General features: G+C 42.9%; 1 protein-coding gene across 1 annotated transcript in view; it reads left to right on the forward strand.

The window, feature by feature from the left end:
• Positions 1–1,028: 1,028 nt before the first annotated feature.
• LOC117434035 (IgGFc-binding protein-like) overlaps positions 1,029–19,018 on the forward strand; it is a 30,605-nt gene continuing 12,615 nt past the window's right edge. The window contains exons 1-23 of the mRNA XM_059011130.1: positions 1,029–1,047; positions 2,580–2,633; positions 2,991–4,220; positions 4,873–6,099; positions 6,411–6,748; positions 6,928–7,498; positions 7,676–8,274; positions 8,483–9,050; positions 9,140–9,735; positions 10,089–10,659; positions 10,784–10,983; positions 11,280–11,415; positions 11,702–12,033; positions 12,213–12,783; positions 12,963–13,561; positions 13,774–14,341; positions 14,430–15,025; positions 15,378–15,948; positions 16,073–16,272; positions 16,569–16,704; positions 16,990–17,321; positions 17,456–18,026; positions 18,323–18,921. Of these exons, the coding sequence (XP_058867113.1) occupies positions 2,582–2,633; positions 2,991–4,220; positions 4,873–6,099; positions 6,411–6,748; positions 6,928–7,498; positions 7,676–8,274; positions 8,483–9,050; positions 9,140–9,735; positions 10,089–10,659; positions 10,784–10,983; positions 11,280–11,415; positions 11,702–12,033; positions 12,213–12,783; positions 12,963–13,561; positions 13,774–14,341; positions 14,430–15,025; positions 15,378–15,948; positions 16,073–16,272; positions 16,569–16,704; positions 16,990–17,321; positions 17,456–18,026; positions 18,323–18,921 (11,163 nt within the window). The 5' untranslated portion in view covers positions 1,029–1,047; positions 2,580–2,581. The remainder of the gene's footprint in view (positions 1,048–2,579; positions 2,634–2,990; positions 4,221–4,872; positions 6,100–6,410; positions 6,749–6,927; positions 7,499–7,675; positions 8,275–8,482; positions 9,051–9,139; positions 9,736–10,088; positions 10,660–10,783; positions 10,984–11,279; positions 11,416–11,701; positions 12,034–12,212; positions 12,784–12,962; positions 13,562–13,773; positions 14,342–14,429; positions 15,026–15,377; positions 15,949–16,072; positions 16,273–16,568; positions 16,705–16,989; positions 17,322–17,455; positions 18,027–18,322; positions 18,922–19,018) is intronic.

The following is a 19,018-nucleotide window of genomic DNA, read 5'->3' on the forward strand; positions in this document are numbered from 1 at the left end:
AGTTTTTTGAAAAGTTAATCAGAATATTAGTTTTATCAAAAGGTCATGCTTCTACGGGGCAGTCAATCAAACAGCACTACTCTGACGTTTCCTGAAAACTGTGTCTTTTACAAGCACAATAATCAACTGTGAAATCACTTATATTTATAAATAGGGAATAAAAGATTAATGAACAAAGAGAAAAAAACAAGAAGGGCTAATTAAGTAACTCCAACTCAAATTGCATTATAAGACCAGCATTGTGCAACAATTTCAATGCATTTGTACAACAACATCCCAATGCAAATGAACTAAGAATATAGGTCACAACTTGTCCTCAGCATTGTGGCTTGGCACTGCTGATTAAATAATGACTGGTTTCATCTTTTGTGATTTGCATGTTCCTTTAAAACTTAAAGGCAGCACGATGTCACCATGGTATGTCAAATCACAGTTATTATTATTATTATTATTATTATTATTATTATTATTATTATTATTATTATTTATTTCTTAGCAGAGGCCCTTATCCAGGGCAACTTAAAGTTGTAAACAAAAATACATTTCAAGAATAACAGTACAAGTAATAATACAATTAAGAGCAAGATAAATACAATGACTTTGGTTCTAGCAAGTACAAGTATGACAAAATACGATTCAATAACAGAGCAGATAACAGTGTCAGTGATAGTTACATCAGGATATAATAAATACAAAATACTACAGATTAAATAACACTTGTGACAGATTACAGTCCTCTAAAGTACAGGATTAAATGCAGTAAAATAGGGGGCAGATAAGAGCAAGTAAAGCGCATTTAAGGAAGAGTGAGAAGTGTCCAGAGGGAAAAAAGAGGAGTTCTACAGGTGCTGTCTGAAGAGGTGAGTTATTAATATTACACTTAAAATTAAATTTAAAAGAAACTATTACTGTTACAGAAACAGCAAGATGCAAGTCAGGCACATTCTTCTTCTGGTGTTCCACTCCCACTTCAGGAGTTCCACCCCCATTAGCAAAGCGCTGGTACTTAAGAGGTACGGCCATCTAGTCCAGCAGGTGCACCTGCAGGTAAGACAAATCATTTCTACCCTTTTTCAACTTTCATATATCATTATTATCATTAGAGATAAAAAGTACTTTATTGACTGCCCCGTAGAACTCCTCTTTTTTTGCTGTTCGTTAAACAGTTTGTTCCACTGTTTTAGGAAGGGTTAGAAGTCTTTTTTCTCTCTTTTTTAGAAAGCACTGTTTAACCTAAGAGAGGCTTTATATAAAACAAGGCTCCTCAACCTCAGTGTATTTGCATCGCTAATTAATATTCACTGTAAGTTCAGTGAATATTAATTATGGATGCAAAACATGTACAGCTATTGCCAAAAGTTTTACATCACCTAGAATTTTAGGATTGAGACAATTAAAAAAAAATCTAAAAAAAAACTATATGAACATAGTTTAGATATTTTATTTATCATATAAATAATAATAATAATAATAATAATAAAAACTACACATTGATTTTGCAGGTCTACCAGAATCCATAATAGTAGTACAGTATATCATGTAAAATTTCAAAATGTCACATTTTTCAATTTGTGTTAGTTTTTCGTTAAGTATATGGAAAACTACAATGTGGTGTGTAATTCAATATGTTAATGTAACATTATTCAGCAGGTTTCATTTGACTTTATGAAGCAACATCAGTTAATTCTATAGGGTGATGCAAAACTTTTGGCCATAGCTGTATGTATTATAGCATGAATCATATGAAAAGCATATACACCTCTGGGAGTGTGTGAGATTATATTATATATACAGAACTATTTCTTTGTCAGGACTGGCATGCCTCAAGCCTGTCCTTGATTGAATTAATTTGAATCACTATAAAAATCTTGTATAAAACGATCTTGCATATCAACACAGTGGCACTACAATGTCTCTACAATGGCTATGCACTAAGAGGCCAGGGCAGCTATATCTTGATATAACGATGATGTTACAATGGTCCTGAAGCACTCGCACAATACCTGATACCGGTAAAACCTGCAAAGGAATGGCAGACCACAACCAGAGTTTCCTACCTCTGCCCTAGGCTCTTGTTCCATTCCTGTAAAACTATTGTTATTATTATTCAAGGCATGCTCTTTTATGTTAACAAGTAGCCTACTAACATGTTAGCAAATGCTGTGTTAATATAAGCAGTAACTAGCTTATTTAAAAAGCTGCACCTAAAATACAACCTACAACTACAACCAAGTGTTTCTTAAAATAATGCAGAATTATTATTATTATTATTATTATTATTATTATTATTATTATTATTATTATTATTATTATTATTAAATGTTTAATTTCTAATTGTTTAATGACCTCTGGCAGTGCTTGCATTTAAATAATGTTTATCTTCTGGGTGAGTCATATGAACAAGTGTTACAAGGATAACCAGTTTCTGTTTTGAGACCTTTTAAGTTAGACTAAATGCTCTTATCATTACACTGTGATGTTACTCTAGGCAGTTAGGAGGCTTTTCTTTATAGATACTACATTTATTTTCTAAAGAATAGCTTCTCTGACTGCTGTTTTAATGTAATGATCTCTTGCAGAAATGGGGTCGAAGGAGGTGGTGCAGCTTTGTGCTTTAGCAGCGCTGTTCTGCAGTAAGTACTGAGCTGGTTTTAAATTACGTATGTATAGAGTATAGAGTGGAACGTGTACAAACTTGAACACATTGCTTTTTTTTATTAATACTGCTTTTGTTGTCCAGGGGTATCTTTAAGCACTCTCTCACTCAGATAGTGTTTCATTTATTATTTAAGTCCTAGCCATACTGCAGTGTGCAATAGCTAAGGTATGTTTTTTACCAGTACATTTTATTTCTGAGTTAAAAAATTTTAGTTGATCGAAACCCAGCCAAAATCAATTTGACTCAATATGCTCAAAAGAGAACTTGCCTTGACTTTCCTAATAAATTTCCTAATATTTATTATACATGTTGTTTTTGTCCCAATCCACAGGTGTCTGTTCTCTAAACAGAGCTGGGACAAAGTTTGCGACAGTCGTCACCGAGAATTATTCTGATGGATATGGGCCATCCATGTCCAACCTGGTGTTTACTGCACAGGCCCTTGGCACAACCATAGTGACAGTCTTTGGCCCAGGCCCTAGATTTCCCCTCAATCTGGAGATTAACTCACTAGAAAGCAAAGTTATTTCACTCCCAGAAATAGTGGAGGTTGCAGGCACTGTCAAGTCCTCCAATACCATTGTAATCGAGTCCAGCAAACCCATCACTGTTGTTCTGCTGAACTCCAAGCCCAGAACAGCAGATGCCACTGTTGTGTACCCTATAAAGGAATGGGGAGTTGAGTACTTTGCCCTCACCCCAGATTATGTAAAATCATCCAAACAGTTTGCCATCATAAATGCAGACCAGCCAAACACCGTCGAGGTGGATCTGAAAGGGGACGTGAGATTTGAAGGGAAACAATACAGAGCAGGTACAAAGCTCACCGTGTCCCTTTCAAAGTTTGAAAGCTTTCAGTTGCAGAGTTCTGACGACTTGTCGGGCACCAGAATCAAGAGTGAGGGACCAGTAGGTGTAATCACTGGTCACACATGTTCAGCGAAAAACTCTAATTGCAATACCCTTGTTCAGCAGCTGTTGCCCGTACCACAATGGGGAACTACCTTCATTGTGCCTCCACTCCCTTATCAGAACAATTTTGATCTAGTTTATGTAACTGCATCCCAGCAAACCAATTTCCAAATCCAATCTGGAAGTGAACGCAAGTCACTAGCTTTAGATCGTGGACAAAGTACTTCACTTCAAATAAGCCCCCAGAAACCCCTATACATACATGCTTCAGCTGGCATACAGGTCTTGTATTTCTGCACTGGCGGTAGAGTAGGTGGTCAAATGTTTGACCCGTTTTTGATGAACATTCTCCCCACTGACACATTTTGCCAAAAATATTCTGTACAAGGCCAAGAAGGGTTTACAAACCAAGCAATGGTTGTGTCAAAGACTACAGACATCTCAGGAATTCTGTTTGATAAGAAATATGCTGTTCAAAGTCTTGTTTGGACTCCGATCCCTGGCACAGAATACTCTTGGGCACTCTCTGACTTTGGATCCCAGCCCATACAGCACGTTGTGGAGCACCCTACTGCTGCCATTGGGGTCTACAGCATAGGAAAAGCTGACCAGAATGCCTATGGATCCGCTGCACCTTGTTACGCTCATTGTAAGTACATGGATGTCATCAATAGTGATTATGGGCTCTGTGTTCCATTGGGTGAGAATTTGCTTTTATCTGCTTTGCTGAAGGTATGTGACAGACACTGAAAGTAGTGTGGGGTGGGCAAAGAATGCTATAACCGTGTCCTACTTGTTTCTTGAATCTTTCTTGAATCAAGCCCTTCATGCCCTCAGCTGACACGTCCGACAGCGTGTTCCTCAGACAGTCACTGATCTGAATGGAGCAAGCTTCGGACCGATTGTTCTTGCAAAGCAAATGTGTTATTGGTGAATTGAGAGACTTTTAAAATTAAATTAGATGTTCATAATTTAAAAAAGTATAAAGCATTTATTATACGGAACAGAATGCATTTACCAAACTAAAGTGGGGAGCCTTCAAAGTCCTTCAACGCCCTACTTACAGAGTTGGGACATAGGGTACTAGACATTTTTTACACAGAGAGAATAGTGAGGGCATGGAATGGGTTACCTAACCATGTCATTGATGTTGAATCATAGGAATCCTTTAGGAGACAACTTAAAGTTTAGAGATCAACCAAAAGCTGGGAACCAGATGAGCATAGAGGAGACAAATGGTCCTCTCTCGTTTGTAAATTTCTTATTCATCAGTTTAATTTTTCAAATGTTTCATTCCACAGCGGACTGTCCGGAGATCACAGATGGGATCCAATATGCCACACTCATCACAGAGAATTATTTGCCAGGCAATGATCCCCAGTTTAACTTGTCTATTTCCGCTCGCTCTGCAGCTGCCACTCAAGTATCTATAAATGCGCACATGCCTGGTTTTCCGATGTGTCTTGAACTTGAACAAAGCAGGAGCCAAGTAATTTTGCTTCCCCAGACCCTGGAGGTGCAAGGTAGTGTCACATCCTCAAACATGATTATTATCACATCACAGAAGCCCTTGTCATCCATACTTATGAACTACAAGACCCGTACAGCAGACACCACCATTGTATACCCTGTTACAGACTGGGGTAATGAGTATTATGTGGTTACTCCAAACTATGGGGATCTCTCCAAGCTTTTTGCTGTCATGAATTTGGAAAACTCAAACTCTGTTGATGTGTACCTCACAGGGAAAGTGACCTTTAACCAGAAAACATACATAAAAGGGAGTAAACTCACAATCTTCCTTTCCAAGTATGAGAGTGTTCAGCTAATGAGTATGGACGACCTTTCAGGCACAAAGATTGTTTCCACTAAACCGGTCGGTGTAATAGCAGGCCACGTCTGCTCCAATCGCAATGTTAGGTGCAACGTTCTCTTTGAGCAGCTGCTACCTGTAACCAGGTGGGGCTCATCCTTTATTGTGCCACCTCAACCTTATCAGATGAAGGAGGACTACGTTTATGTTGCTGCCTCGCAGTCCACCAATGTTCTAATTCAGTATGGCAATAAAAAGGATTCCAAACAGCTCAATAGCGGGGAGGTTATCCAATTGAATATAGACGGAAGCACCCCCCTTTACATCACAGCATCCCAAGGTATCCAGGTCATGTTTTACAGTACTGGAGGATCAAACGACAAGTGGGGCTTTGATACGTTTTTAATGAACATCGTCCCAACCAACTTGTTTTGCCGTAAATACTTTATTCAAGGCTATGACAAATTTGAAAACAGATTACTGGTCATTGCAAAACCTTCAGACATCTCAGAAATACGTTTCGATAACCAGTTGCTTTTGAAAACGGTCAAGTGGGCCCCTGTAAAAGGCACTGAATATTCCTGGGCTCACATTGAATATGGTCTGGAGGAAAAACCACACTACATAGAGCACCCAAAATCTTCCTTTGGGGTCTACAGCATTGGGACAGTATTATATAATGGATATGGATCCCCTGCACCTTGTGCAATAGACTGTAAGTATGGAAACTCAATTTTATTTTATTTGGGGGGGGGGGGGTTGCTTTTGCTGATGCAAACAGTAAGATTTGTATAATATGATGCAATATTTAGAAAAAATGAAAATGGACAAATGATTAACTGCTGTGTTTAAGGCCCAATATATCAGAAACATATTGGTTGCTGTGCTGAGTCCTGCAAATCGAGAAGTAAACAGTTCCAGACCCATTTGAACAAAGTCAAAGAGTTAACTGACATTCTTCCACTTTTCTGATGCCTGATTTCCTATGCAAACCTGCTCCCTGTTTACACCACTCCCTCATTCCAGCTGTACCCATGGACCCCTGTGATAACAAGCAGTGCAGGACAGGAGAAAAGTGCCAGGCAGTGAACGGCCAGGTCACATGTGTCCCAGTATCAAAGGCAGAATGTATCGCTTGGGGAGACCCACATTACCGCACATTCGATGGACGAAGCTTCGATTTCCAGGGCACCTGTACCTACACCATCGCCAAGACTTGCGGGAATGAAACCCTGCCCAGCTTCAATATCGAGGCAAAGAACGAAAACCGGGGTAGCACACGAGTGGCCTACCTGAAGCATGTTAATGTCCAGGTCTATGGCTTAATGATAACTATGGCCAAATCTGAAAATGGCAGAGTCAGGGTAAGAACTATGTAGTCATTACTAAGCGTCATTGCAAAAAAACTAAATAATAATCTTATGACTTTGATTTCTCCACAATGACTTGACATTTGAAAAGCGAGCTCCACAGGGCTCTGTGTCTTTTTCAGAAACCATCACAATTCTTAAAATATAAATAACTGTTTTGTTTTCTATTTCAGGTCAATCAGAACATGTATTACTTGCCAAGCACTCTCCAGGATGGAAAAGTAAAAATCTATCAAAGTGGAGGCCGCGCTGTTCTGGAAACCGACTTTGGTCTCAGGTTGTCCTATGACTGGAACCACCACCTCACTGTGTCTGTCACAAGCACCTTCCTTGGTCAGCTGTGTGGTCTATGTGGCAATTACAATGGTGACTCAAAAGATGATTTCGTAATGGTGGATGGAAAAGAGGCCAACAATGCTGCATCCTTTGGGAGAAGCTGGAAAGTTAAAGATGATGATCCTGCATGCTGGGATGACTGCAAGGGAGAGTGCAAGACCTGCGAGTCCAGCCTCATCTCCAAGTACCAGGGAGAGCAGTTCTGTGGTCTGCTGGCCAAAGTTGATGGGCCTTTCAGGGACTGCCATGCAGTCATCAAACCAGAGCTCTTTATGGACGGCTGTGTCTACGATGTGTGTTTGAATGACGGGTTTAGTGTTTTCCTCTGTCAGGCTTTGAAGACCTATGCAGATGCTTGCCAGGCAGGAGGAGTCGAAGTATACAACTGGAGAAAGCAGTCCCAATGTCGTGAGTACCCATGCTGCACAATAATCCAATATTTAAATCAACATGTTATGAACAGTACTTACAAAACGTATCAACGTATGCAAAAGATTAAATATATACATGCGCTACATTCACTTATTGAGGACGAGACACTTGTATAGGCACTGAATTCCATTTTATTCTGTCTTGTCCCTGTAGCTCTGACATGTCCTCCTAACAGTCACTATGAGTCCTGTGGCAGCGCCTGTCCTGCATCCTGCTCAAACCCTAGTGCTTCTGTCAATTGCAAGCTGCCCTGCACCGAGACCTGCCAGTGTAACGATGGCTTCGTTCTCAGTGCTGGAGAGTGTGTGCCCATCAAGAAATGTGGATGCACCTACCAAGACCGATACTACCCACCTGGGGTCAGGCTGTGGTCTGACAATAACTGCGAGCAATCCTGCATCTGTAACGCAGGCACTGGCAAAGTGCAGTGCAGAAACACAAAATGCAAGTCCTTCGAAGTTTGTAAGGTAGTTAAAGGAGTAAGAGGTTGTTATTCCAATAGAAAGGCAACATGCAGAGCCAGTGGGGACCCTCACTACATCTCCTTTGATGGACGCAAGTTTGACTTCCAGGGAACCTGCTTCTACCAGCTAGCAGCTGTCTGCAATCCCATTGATGAACTGGAGAAGTTCCAGGTGCAGGTGCAGAATGAGCACCGAGGCAATAAGGCTGTGGCTTACACACGGCTCGTACAGGTCAACGTGTACGGCCACATCATCATCGTCAGCACGGACCATGCTGGGAAGGTCCAGGTGAGTGTTTCTGTCTAATGTATATTCTTAGATACAAAAGGACAATTTAGGGATTTCCCTCATTCAAACTCCTACAGAAGTAATACATGCTCTATTGGCATACATGTGCATTTTTGAGGGAATAAGTATAATATTATTTTATTTGATGATTTTTTTAGTACAATTCCATTAATGTTGATTATATTTTCCTACTTTGCTAATAAACTAGGTGGACAACCTGTGGGAGAACCTACCCTTGAGCCTAGAAGACAACAGATTATCAATCCAAAGCAAAGGCTGGAAAGCCGTCATTGAGACCGGTTTCGGATTGCAGGTGACTTTCGACTGGAAGAGCCAAGTGGAAATCACTGTTCCTGAAAGCTACGCAGGCGCTATGTGTGGCCTGTGTGGAAACTACAACCAGGATGGCAAGGATGACTTGACTATGAAGAATGGGCAGCTGACCAAAGTCCCAGCAGAGTTTGGAGCGAGTTGGAAGACAGAAGACATCCCCGGCTGCAGTGACCAGTGCAAAGGAACATGTCCGAACTGCGATGTCACTCAGAAACGTCAATATGAGACCAATGAATACTGTGGCATAATCACGGATCCGACTGGGCCATTCAGAGATTGCCATGCCAAGGTGCCCCCTACATATTTCTTTGATGACTGTGTGTTTGATGCCTGTCTTTACAAGGGCATACAGTCTGTTGTGTGTAAGGCCATCAGTGGCTATGTCACCAAATGTCAGGAGGCTGGAGCCCAGGTTTATAAATGGAGAACAGACACATTTTGCAGTAAGTCTAAGTTTTTATTTTATTCTTCTCTAAAAGGTATAGTCCTACTTGAAACAGTGTATGGATTATTTGCATTTCACTCCCCTCAGCTCCTGTCTGTCCTGAAAACAGCCACTATGAGATGTGTGCCAGTGGATGCCCTTCCACGTGTGCCAGTCTCACCACTGGCACACAGTGCGATGCTTTGTGTGAAGAAGGATGCCAGTGTAATGAGGGATTCATTCTCAGTGGAGTCCAGTGTGTCCCCATCTCCCAGTGTGGCTGCATGTACAGTGGCCGTTACTACAAGGCTGGGGAAATGTTTTTCCCTGATGGATTGTGCACGAGTCAGTGCACGTGCGGTGCCAGTGGAGCTGTGCAGTGCCAGCCAATCACATGCGGGGAGAACGAGGTGTGCAAAGTACAGAATGGTGTGCAGGGATGCCATCCCCTAGGGGAGGGGAAGTGCACTGCTTCTGGAGACCCACACTACACCTCATTCGATGGGCTGAAATTCGACTTCCAGGGCACCTGCACCTACACACTGGCAAAGCTCCTGTACACGAACGGCAGTCTTACACCTTTTGAAGTGCAGGTGGAGAACGAGAGCTACGGCAACAGGAAGGTGGCTGTCACTAGAATGGTGGTCACCAAGGTGAATGGCTATAGCATCACCATGGAGCAGAAGGTCCAATGGAGAGTGAAGGTAAGCTGAGAGGGAAGAGTATCTCTTCTGTCATGTTTTGTTATTATGCAGGAAAGCACTATTTGAGAGGTCCTGTCATTCAAAATACAAGCAGGAACACTGCGTGCCTGTAATTATTCCTAAATCTGTCATGGAGTTTGAGGAATCTGGCATTTTTGTTGGATGCAATGAACAATATATTGTATTTAGTCTAGAAACAACTTGTCCCTTTCTGTACATTTAATATAGTTAATCAAACAATTCCCAATCAAAGAATCTGAATGCTTAATCAATCTTTCTGTTTTTATTCTTTTTTCATTTCCTTACAAGATTAAATATTTTCTTTGAATTAAAGTTATCCCAATAATTCTCAGGTAAATGGAATCAATACAAACCTACCCCTGAAGCTGGACGATGGGAAGGTTTCTGTGATCCAGCAGGGTAAAAACATCATCCTTCAGACAGAGTTTGGGCTGAAGGTTCTCTATGACTCGGTGTACTACGTGCAGGTAACCGTCCCTGGCAACTACCGGAACAAGGTAGGTGGACTTTGTGGTAACTTCAATGGCAACAAAAAGGATGAGTTTGCACTGCAGGGTGGCGGACTCACAGAGAACGTCAATGCCTTTGGGGCCAGTTGGAATATATTCGTGGAAGGAGCCAAGTGCAACCATGGCTGTGACCAGGACTGCCCCCGGTGTGACGAAACCAAAAAGGCCAAGTACAGCACAGCAGACAGCTGTGGGATCATCTCCTCCACAACAGGCCCCTTCGCAGCCTGCCGCTCCATCATCAGTCCTGACATTTACTTTGAGAACTGTGTCTTTGATGTATGTGCCACTGATGGGCTGAGGGATATCCTCTGTAGGAATCTGGAAGCCTACACTGCTGCCTGCCAGGATGCTGGAGTCATCATCAAGCCCTGGAGGAACGATGGGTTCTGCCGTAAGCAATTCATTGTTTTTCTTTTTACAATTGATATAATGAGTATGTTACACTAGTGTTTTAAGAAGCATTGAATTAAGTGGGGGTTTTTATGTATTTAAAATATTTCTGTGTCTCATTTTAGCAATGACTTGTCCAAAGAACAGCCAATACGAGGTTTGTGCTGACACCTGTCGCAGTGCTTGTGCAGGTATCATCGCCCCCCTCACTTGCACATCTCAGTGTTATGAGGGCTGCCAGTGTGATCCTGGCTTTGTGTTTGATGGGGAGCAGTGTGTATCCTCTGGAAACTGTGGTTGTTCGCACAACGGGAGATACATGAAGGTCAGCCCCATTCCTCGTTCTTTTACTGTGATGGTTCTGAATATCAACATATTCTTTTGGTGACTGTGAAATATGAGTTTATGAAGCTATTTGGTTGTGACAGAGGATATCAATAGCAAAATCGTTTCGAACAGTAATTCCTTTTACAACAGAAAATATTTCATTGTGGATTATAAAATCAATTCCTGTGCCGCTACATGGTCTCTGGCAGAGTGAGATCCTGTACAGTGTGATACACTATCTCTAGATTCATGCTCAATTTGACCCAGTTACAATGTATTGGCTTTTCTTCACAGGTTGGGGAGTCCCTGATGTCTGCAGACTGCTCCAGGAAGTGCACATGTAACCCCAAAGGAGCAGTGAGCTGTGAGACAATCCAATGTACCACTGGGTGTGCTGTGCAGAATGGAGCCCAGATCTGTTTAGATGAGCGTGAGTTTGATAATGGCACTGTTGGTTTTAATGATGGAAGGAAAGGTCAGAATGGTGTTGAATTGTGATGGTAATAATTGGATTTGTGCCTTAGTGTGGTAGGTTGTCCTGCTGCTGTTGAACACAAAATGTCTTCCATGTATTGTTGAAATGGTCTTTCCTTGTATTCATCTTAATTCTGGTATTTGAGATGATGTGGTCTATTCCTTTTTCTGCTCTGATCCACTCCCCTACCTCAACAATTTCACTGATCCTGAACTACTTCTCCTTTCCTACCCACCTGTAGTTGTGGATCTATGCAAAAAGAAGCAGTGCAGGAATGGGGAAACGTGCCAACAAGTGGACAACCAGGCTGTGTGCTTACCACTATCGAAAGCTGAGTGTATCGCTTGGGGAGATCCACATTACCGCACCTTCGATAGACGTAGCTTCGATTTCCAGGGCACCTGTACCTACACCATCGCCAAGACTTGCGGGAATGAAACCCTGCCCAGCTTCAATATCGAGGCAAAGAATGAAAACCGGGGTAGCACACGAGTGGCCTACCTGAAGCATGTAAACGTCCAGGTCTATGGCTTAACGATAACTATGGCCAAGTCTGAAAATGGCAGAGTCAGGGTAAGAACTATGTAGTCATTACTAAGCGTCATTGCAAAAAAACTAAATAATAATCTTATGACTTTGATTTCTCCACAATGACTTGACATTTGAAAAGCGTGCTCCACAGGGCTCTGTGTCTTTTTCAGAAACCATCACAATTCTTAAAATATAAATAACTGTTTTGTTTTCTATTTCAGGTCAATCAGAACATGTATTACTTGCCAAGCACTCTCCAGGATGGAAAAGTAAAAATCTATCAAAGTGGAGGCCGCGCTGTTCTGGAAACCGACTTTGGTCTCAGGTTGTCCTATGACTGGAACCACCACCTCACTGTGTCTGTCACAAGCACCTTCCTTGGTCAGCTGTGTGGTCTATGTGGCAATTACAATGGTGACTCAAAAGATGATTTCGTAATGGTGGACGGAAGAGAGGCCAACAATGCTGCATCCTTTGGGAGAAGCTGGAAAGTTAAAGATGATGATCCTGCATGCTGGGATGACTGCAAGGGAGAGTGCAAGACCTGCGAGTCCAGCCTCATCTCCAAGTACCAGGGAGAGCAGTTCTGTGGTCTGCTGGCCAAAGTTGATGGGCCTTTCAGGGACTGCCATGCAGTCATCAAACCAGAGCTCTTTATGGACGGCTGTGTCTACGATGTGTGTTTGAATGACGGGTTTAGTGTTTTCCTCTGTCAGGCTTTGAAGACCTATGCAGATGCTTGCCAGGCAGGAGGAGTCGAAGTATACAACTGGAGAAAGCAGTCTCAATGTCGTGAGTACACATGCTGCACAATAATCCAATATTTAAATCAACAGGTTATGAACAGTACTTACAAAACGTATCAACGTATCCAAAAGAGATTAAATATATACATGCGCTACATTCACTTTTTGAAGAAGAGAGACTTGTATAGACAATAAATTCCATTTTATTCTGTCTTGTCCCTGTAGCTCTGACATGTCCTCCTAACAGTCACTACGAGTCCTGTGGGAGCGCCTGTCCTGCATCCTGCTCAAACCCTAGTGCTTCTGTCAATTGCAAGCTGCCCTGCACCGAGACCTGCCAGTGTAACGATGGCTTCGTTCTCAGTGCTGGAGAGTGTGTGCCCATCAAGAAATGTGGTTGCACCTATCAAGACCGATACTACCCACCTGGGGTCAGGCTGTGGTCTGACAATAGCTGCGAGCAATCCTGCATCTGTGACGCAGGCACTGGCAAAGTGCAGTGCAGAAACACAAAATGCAAGTCCTTCGAAGTTTGTAAGGTAGTTAAAGGAGTAAGGGGTTGTTATTCCAATAGAAAGGCAACATGCAGAGCCAGTGGGGACCCTCACTACATCTCCTTTGATGGACGCAAGTTTGACTTCCAAGGAACCTGCTTCTACCAGCTAGCAGCTGTCTGCAATGCAACTGATGAACTGGAGAAGTTCCAGGTGCAGGTGCAAAATGAGCACAGAGGCAATAAGGCTGTGGCTTACACACGGCTCGTACAGGTCAACGTGTACGGCCACATCATCATCGTCAGCACGGACCATGCTGGGAAGGTCCAGGTGAGTGTTTCTGTCTAATGTATATTCTTAGATACAAAAGGACAATTTAGGGATTTCCCTCATTCAAACTCCTAAATAAGTAACACGTACTTTATTGGCATACGTGTGCATTGTTGAGGGATTAAGTATAATATAATTTTATTTTTTTTGATGATTTTTTTGTACAATAATATTTATGTTCATTACATTTTCCTACTTTGCTAATAAACTAGGTGGATAACCTGTGGGAGAACCTACCCTTGAGCCTAGAAGACAACAGATTATCAATCCAAAGCAAAGGCTGGAAAGCCGTCATTGAGACCGGTTTCGGATTGCAGGTGACTTTCGACTGGAAGAGCCAAGTGGAAATCACTGTTCCTGAAAGCTACGCAGGCGCGATGTGTGGCCTGTGTGGAAACTACAACCAGGATGACAAGGATGACTTGACTATGAAGAATGGGCAGCTGACCAAAGTCCCAGCAGAATTTGGAGCAAGTTGGAAGACAGAAGACATCCCCGGCTGCAGTGACCAGTGCAAAGGAACGTGTCCGAACTGTGATGTCACTCAGAAACGTCAATATGAGACCAATGAATACTGTGGCATAATCACGGATCCGACTGGGCCATTCAGAGATTGCCATGCCAAGGTGCCCCCTACATATTTCTTTGATGACTGTGTGTTTGATGCCTGTCTTTACAAGGGCATACAGTCTGTTGTGTGTAAGGCCATCAGTGGCTACGTCACCAAATGTCAGGAGGCTGGAGCCCAGGTTTATAAATGGAGAACAGACACATTTTGCAGTAAGTCTAGTTTTTATTTTATTCTTCTCTAAAAGGTATAGTCCTACTTGACAGTGTGTGTGGATTATTTGCATTTCACTCCCCTCAGCTCCTGTCTGTCCTGAAAACAGCCACTATGAGATGTGTGCCAGTGGATGCCCATCCACGTGTGCCAGTCTCACCACTGGCACACAGTGCGATGCTTTGTGTGAAGAAGGATGCCAGTGTAATGAGGGATTCATTCTCAGTGGAGTCCAGTGTGTCCCCATCTCCCAGTGTGGCTGCATGTACAGTGGCCGTTACTACAAGGCTGGAGAAATGTTTTTCCCTGATGGATTGTGCACGAGTCAGTGCACGTGCGGTGCCAGTGGAGCTGTGCAGTGCCAGCCAATCACATGCGGGGAGAACGAGGTGTGCAAAGTACAGAATGGTGTGCAGGGATGCCATCCCCTAGGGGAGGGGAAGTGCACTGCTTCTGGAGACCCACACTACACCTCATTCGATGGGCTGAAATTCGACTTCCAGGGCACCTGCACCTACACACTGGCAAAGCTCCTGTACACGAACGGCAGTCTTACACCTTTTGAAGTGCAGGTGGAGAACGAGAGCTACGGCAACAGGAAGGTGGCTGTCACTAGAATGGTGGTCACTAAGGTGAATGGCTATAGCATCACCATGGAGCAGAAGGTCCAATGGAGAGTGAAGGTAAGCTGAGAGGGATGAGTATCTCTTCTGTCATGTTTTGTTATTATGCAGGAAAGCACTATTTGAGAGGTCCTGTCATTCAAAATACAAGCAGGAACACTGCGTGCCTGTAATTATTCCTAAATCTGTCATGGAGTTTCAGGAATCTAGAATTTTTTTGGATGCAATGAACAAAATATTGTATTTAGTCTAGAAACAACTTGTCCCTTTCTGTACATTTAATATAGTTAATCAAACAATTCCCAATCAAAGAATCTGAATGCTTAATCAATTTTTCTGTTTCCATTCTTTTTTCATTTCCTTACAAGATGAAATATTTTCTTTGAATTAAAGTTATCCCAATAATTCTCAGGTGAATGGAATCAATACAAACCTACCCCTGAAGCTGGACGATGGGAAGGTTTCTGTGATCCAGCAGGGTAAAAACATCATCCTTCAGACAGAGTTTGGGCTGAAGGTTCTCTATGACTCGGTGTACTACGTGCAGGTAACCGTCCCTGGCAACTACCGGAACAAGGTAGGTGGACTTTGTGGCAACTTCAACGGCAACAAAAAGGATGAGTTTGCACTGCAGGGTGGCGGACTCACAGAGAACGTCAATGCCTTTGGGGCCAGTTGGAATATATTTGTGGAAGGCGCCAAGTGCAACCATGGCTGTGACCAGGACTGCCCCCGGTGTGACGAAACCAAAAAGGCCAAGTACAGCACAGCAGACAGCTGTGGGATCATCTCCTCCACAACGGGCCCCTTCGCAGCCTGCCACTCCGTCATCAGTCCTGACATTTACTTTGAAAACTGTGTCTTTGACGTATGTGCCACTGATGGGCTGAGGGATATCCTCTGTAGGAATCTGGAAGCCTACACTGCTGCCTGCCAGGATGCTGGAGTCATCATCAAGCCCTGGAGGAACGATGGGTTCTGCCGTAAGCAATTCATTGTTTTTCTTTTTACAATTGATATAATGAGTATGTTACACTAGTGTTTTAAGAAGTATTGAATTAAGTGGGGGTTTTTATGTATTTTAAATATTTCTGTGTCTCATTTTAGCAATGACTTGTCCAAAGAACAGCCAATACGAGGTTTGTGCTGACACCTGTCGCAGTGCTTGTGCAGGTATCATCGCCCCCCTCACCTGCACATCTCAGTGTTATGAGGGCTGCCAGTGTGACCCTGGCTTTGTGTTTGATGGGGAGCAGTGTGTATCCTCTGGAAACTGTGGTTGTTCGCACAATGGGAGATACATGAAGGTCAGCCCCATTCCTCGTTCTTTTACTGTGATGGTTCTGAATATCAACATATTCTTTTGGTGACTGTGAAATATGAGTTTATGAAGCTATTTGGTTGTGACAGAGGATATCAATAGCAAAATCGTTTCGAACAGTAATTCCTTTTACAACAGAAAATATTTCATTGTGGATTATAAAATCAATTCCTGTGCCGCTACATGGTCTCTGGCAGAGTGAGATCCTGTACAGTGTGATACACTATCTCTAGATTCATGCTCAATTTGACCCAGTTACAATGTATTGACTTTTCTTCACAGGTTGGGGAGTCCCTGATGTCTGCAGACTGCTCCAGGAAGTGCACATGTAACCCCAAGGGAGCAGTGAGCTGTGAGACAATCCAATGTACCACTGGGTGTGCTGTGCAGAATGGAGCCCAGATCTGTTTAGATGAGCGTGAGTTTGATAATGGCACTGTTGGTTTTAATGGTGGAAGGAAAGGTCAGAATGGTGTTGAATTGTGATGGTAATAATTGATTTGTGCCTTACTGTGGTAGACTGTCCTGCTGCTGTTGAACACAAAATGTCTTCCATGTATTGTTGAAATGGTTGTTCCTTGTATTCATCTTAATTCTGGTATTTGAGATGATGTGGTCTATTCCTTTTTCTGCTCTGATCCACTCCCCTACCTCAACAATTTCACTGATCCTGAACTACTTCTCCTTTCCTACGCACCTGTAGTTGTGGATCCATGCACAAGTAAGCAGTGCAGGAATGGGGAAACTTGCCAAAAAGTGGACAACCAGGCTGTGTGCTTACCACTATCGAAAGCTGAGTGTATCGCTTGGGGAGATCCACATTACCGCACCTTCGATGGACGAAGCTTCGATTTCCAGGGCACCTGTACCTACACCATCGCCAAGACTTGTGGGGACAAAACCCTACCCGACTTCAATATCGAGGCAAAGAACGAAAACCGGGGTAACACACGAGTGGCCTATTTGAAACATGTAAACGTCCAGGTCTATGGCTTAACGATAACTATGGCCAAGTCTGAGAATGGCAGAGTGAGGGTAAGAACTATGTAGTTATTCCTGAGCATCATTGCATCAACACCACAAAACGTGTGGATGTGATGTTTCCTAGATGTCTAAAATTATATTTCTAAGTTTGTAAATATTAATAAAATGTATTGTTTCTATTCCAGGTAAATCAGAATGTGTTTTTCTTGCCCGGCAGTCTCCAGGATGGGAAAGTAAAACTCTATCAAAGTGGAGGTCTTCTTGTCCTGGAAACCGATTTTGGTCTCAGATTGTCCTATGACTGGAACCACTACCTCACTGTGTCTGTCACAAGCACATTCCTTAATCAACTGTGCGGGTTGTGTGGAAATTACAATGGTGACTCAAAAGATGACTTCATCATGGGGGATGGAGAAGAGGCCGACAATGCTGTGTCCTTTGGGAGAAGCTGGAAAGTTAAAGATGATGATCCTGCATGCTGGGACAACTGCATTGGAGAGTGCAAAACCTGTGAACCTAGCCTCATTTCCAAGTACCAAGGAGAGGAGTTCTGTGGTCTGCTGGCCAAAGCGGATGGGCCTTTCAGGGACTGCCATGCAGTCATCAAGCCAGAGCTCTTTATGGATGGCTGTGTCTACGACGTGTGTTTGAATGACGGGTTTAGTGTTTTCCTCTGTCAGGCTTTGAAGACCTATGCAGATGTGTGCCAGGCAGCAGGGGTTAAAGTATACAATTGGAGAAATCAGTCCCAATGTCGTAAGTATCCATGCAGCAAAATGTTTCTATACCGCACACACCTTTAACAGAGCAGTAAATATAATGCACTTTTTCTGTGCTAGCTGATATATATATATATATATATATATATATATATATATATATATATATATATATATATATATATAATTGGTTATTTTGAAATTATTTGCTACTTTATATACTTAGAAGATAAACGGTGTCCAAATATGAATACACACAGTATATTGTGGATAAGAAGCATGGAGGCATTCAATAGGCACTCAATTCCCTTTAATTCTGTCTTGTCCCTGTAGCTCTGACATGTCCTCCTAACAGTCACTACGAGTCCTGTGGCAGCGCCTGTCCTGCATCCTGCTCCAACACTAGCACTTCTGTCAATTGCAAGCTGCCCTGCACCGAGACCTGCCAGTGTAATGATGGCTTCGTTCTCAGTGCTGGAGAGTGTGTGCCCGTCACGAAATGTGGTTGCACCTACCAGGACCGATACTACCCACCTGGGGTCAGGCTGTGGTCTGACAATAACTGCGAGCAATCATGCATCTGTGACACAGGCACTGGCAAAGTGCAGTGCAGAAACACAAAATGCAAGTCCTTTGAAGTTTGTAAGGTAGTTAAAGGAGTGAGGGGTTGTTACTCCAACAGGAAGGCAACATGCAGTGCCAGTGGGGACCCTCACTACATCTCCTTTGATGGAAGCAAGTTTGACTTCCAGGGAACCTGCTTCTACCAGCTAGCGGCTGTCTGCAATGCAACTGATGAACTGGAGAAGTTCCAGGTGCAGGTGCAGAATGAGCACCGAGGCAATAAGGCTGTGGCTTACACACGGCTCGTACAGGTCAACGTGTACGGCCACATCATCATCGTCAGCACGGACCATGCTGGGAAGGTCCAGGTGAGTGTTTGTGTCCACTTTAGTAAAGCTAGCAAATGACTGAAAACTACACCATTAAATAAATCATAACAGAATATTCATAATTCCTCACAAAACA

This window comes from Acipenser ruthenus, chromosome 41 (genome assembly GCF_902713425.1).
Source record: "Acipenser ruthenus chromosome 41, fAciRut3.2 maternal haplotype, whole genome shotgun sequence".
NCBI classification, from domain to species: domain Eukaryota; kingdom Metazoa; phylum Chordata; class Actinopteri; order Acipenseriformes; family Acipenseridae; genus Acipenser; species Acipenser ruthenus.